Below are 3,030 nucleotides of genomic sequence, written 5' to 3'. Positions count from 1 at the left end.
GGCTCCGCTCCCCGCCCCGAGCCGGTTACCCCGGCACGCTGCTCCCCCGGGGCTGCACCGGCCATTTATTCCACAGCCTTAACCTCCAGGCACCGGTTCAGAAGAGATTATATTAAAAATGACCCCCGCAGACAGTTTGCAAAGCTGTGTCCTCTCTCGTTACAGTACACCGGGTTTTGTTCGGAGGAATTTTGGATGAGAGCCTGTTACGAGACAGCGATCTCTCCGTCCGAGCAGAGGAGCAGGCTATTGCCTTACCAGGTTCAGGAAATCCATACTATCATGTCTCAAAATACCCTTGGCCTTGCCAGAGACGGGATGACATTTCATTTTAGCGGCGACCAGGAGGTCACCACCAGTCACTTGCTGGGAACAGCAAAATTAAGGACAAATTCCAAGCCTGTTATCAGCCCTCGGGAGCTCGCACCGCCAATACTTTTACTGATGACTGAGCATCTGACGGCAGTCTCTGCGTTAGAGAGACCAAGAAATAAACCACTTCTTCCCATTGCAGCAGGCTCTATCCTTCCATCCTCAACCTGATCTACAATTTAATTGGTTTTGACCCGTCTCTTCTCACCACAAACCTGCCGAGCATCCTTCAGCGCAGCCTGCTCGACGGCCAAAAACGGGCAACACGCACCTTTGCGTCCCTCTCCGCAAACTTTGCGAACATGTTGGCGTAGATCCTCCGGTCCCGCTCGTTGTGCTCCTTCGTTTTCTTCTGGCAGACGGAGATCTGGGATTTCGCTGCTTTGTTTTGTGGATTCACTTCCAGCACTTTTTGGAAGTCACATTTTGCCAGCTCGAACTCGTTCATCAATAACCTGGCTTCTCCCCTCCGGTACAAGCCCTTCTCGTTGTCCTGGTCCAGTCCTAGCGCCTGGAAAACACACAGGTCCCTCTCAGCAACTTGGGGATCCCCCAAAGACCCCCTTATGGTCAAAGCCTCATTAAATCTGCTGAAATTAGGACAAGGTGGCTTCAAGCCTCCAGAGCACTTGCATCTTGCTCAACAAAAATTGACTCGTCTCCATCAGCAGTTGGCAGGTCATTAATACAGTTTAGTTATTTCTCTTTGCTTAAAATCCCCCTGAAAGTGGCAGATTTGGTGGGAGACAAACCCACAGACAAAAAAAATCAGGTGTAAATGCTTAAACCTGAGCCCAGAGGAGCACAGAGAGCTCGGAGGCAACGGAGCTGATGGATTAAACATGGTTTTGTCTCCCTGCTTTAGCAAAGACGTTATTTTCCTTAGGAAAAGCCACATATGCATCTCAGAGATGATTTACCTTTTAGATTAAAGCAACTAGCTTTACTATCTTTCCCATATGCAAGATGCTTAAATTTAAGCCTTTTCGAAAAGAATTAACAGTTTCCTGACAAAGACAAAGTTGCAGCTCTTTTAGGGACTGGCAAAGCCCCATCCCACCCTTCAACGGACTCGGAGATCCGCTGCAGCTCTGGCAGAGATTGCCTCCGTCATACCCAGATCAGCACCCAACGCCCAGATCCAGCCCGGGCAGACCCAAACAGCATCCTAAGGCTGTCGGTCCAGGCAGCATCCATTCACATGGATCTGGTTTTGGAAGAAAAGCTGTTGTAAGCGCAAGCCCAGGTGGATTTTGAACTCCAAAAAGCACTTTCGCTCCTGCCATCTCTGAGCACGCAGCATCCGCGGAGACCCCGAGGCGCAGAAGGGATGCCACCATCCCACTGCCGCTTGAAAAATGCTTCTTATACAAAAAGAAATTCGAAAAAGCCCCCAAACTCCCAGTGAAAACGTGCAAGAGGAGAGGATGCTCCAACCCCTGGGCTCGTGCACCTCTACCTTATCGCAGCACTCGACGGCTTTGGCGTACTCTCGCAGCTTCAGGTAGCACATGGCCAGGTTGAGGAAGGCAGCCAGGAGGAAGGAGTCGGAGGCTTTCGACTCTTTCTCAGACAAACCGTACTCCATTTCCAGCCAGGACACGATCTTCCCATACTGAATCACCGCCTGCAGGTATTTGCCTTCCTGGGATGGAGCAAAGAAGAAGAGGCTAGAGGAACCCGCGCCGACAACGCTCGGTCTGCTCCCGAAACATCCTGCAAACAGGTTAGGAGTTTAACGCGGCGTGTTAAATAAAATAAACGAATTAAGGAGGATGCTGAATGCCGACAACCACACCGGGGCTTGGCTGGAGCTGCTGGCGTGCAGCCCCCGTGAAAAGCCAAGTCAGAGGTTGCGTTCCTCCTCTGGGCAGAGCAGCGGAGCATCGGGATGCTCCAGCCCGGGAAGGGGAACTTGCAAAGCCCCTCGGAATTAGCCCTGGCCACATCCACCCCCCTGGAAGAGTCCGATCTGCCGTCCCGCTCCGCAGGGAGCGCCCGTGGGCAAGGCAATGCCGGGAAGGGAGGAGGTATCCCAGGGAGTGAGAAAAAAGGCAGAGGAAGGGCAGGACTCGCCTTCCCCAGCGCTGTTTGGGGGGGACACGGCTTCTCCCACACTCACGACTGCCAAGTCGTGTATCCGACGGTCACCCCGAATTTACTCCCAGCTCCCTTGCTCCGCCATCCCCAAGTTTACAAACCTTGAAGTACATCGTGCCCTTCTCCTTGACGACGGCAGCCTGCTCCAGCTTCTCTTTGGTGTCCATCTCCCACGACTCCTTGGCCTGCAAAATAAATGCTCGGAGCAATCCCAGCGGAGCACGGCACCGCGCCGGCAGGACCGCGTGGCTTTCTAGGATTGCTCGTTAACGAGCGGGGCTCGTCAGGGCAGTGTTACAGAAGGCGGATCCGGCAGCTTTTTTAATTTGAGGGGCTGGGGACGAGGAGACACCCAGCGCACACGTGGGGGTGCGGACCGGGAGCCCTTTACAGGTTTGGGACTTCACCCCGAGCCAGGTGGTTTGTCCACCGCAACCCCACGGGAGGGAAAACCCTGATGAAAAATAAACCCCAAAAAGGGGAAAAGGAGGGTGGGGAGAGACATCCCCCAGCAGAGAGGGGATGCGGCGGGTCTCGCTCCCGCTCTGGGTGATGGGG

At 53.8% G+C, this 3,030-nt stretch overlaps 1 protein-coding gene across 1 annotated transcript; it reads right to left on the bottom strand.

Moving 5' to 3' along the window:
• Nucleotides 1–258: 258 nt before the first annotated feature.
• LOC104080304 (peptidyl-prolyl cis-trans isomerase FKBP5-like) lies at nucleotides 259–2,734 on the bottom strand (the record flags this gene model as incomplete). The annotated part of the gene is made up of 4 exons (XM_009582652.1): nucleotides 259–366; nucleotides 644–883; nucleotides 1,832–2,017; nucleotides 2,574–2,734. Coding segments are annotated over 4 exons (695 nt in total), but the record flags the coding sequence as incomplete, so codon positions are not given.
• Nucleotides 2,735–3,030: the final 296 nt, after the last annotated feature.

This window comes from Fulmarus glacialis, unplaced genomic scaffold (genome assembly GCF_000690835.1).
Source record: "Fulmarus glacialis isolate BGI_N327 unplaced genomic scaffold, ASM69083v1 Scaffold47697, whole genome shotgun sequence".
NCBI classification, from domain to species: domain Eukaryota; kingdom Metazoa; phylum Chordata; class Aves; order Procellariiformes; family Procellariidae; genus Fulmarus; species Fulmarus glacialis.
The sequence above is the reverse complement of the archived record's forward strand: the minus strand, read 5'-3'. Positions and strand labels throughout refer to the sequence as shown.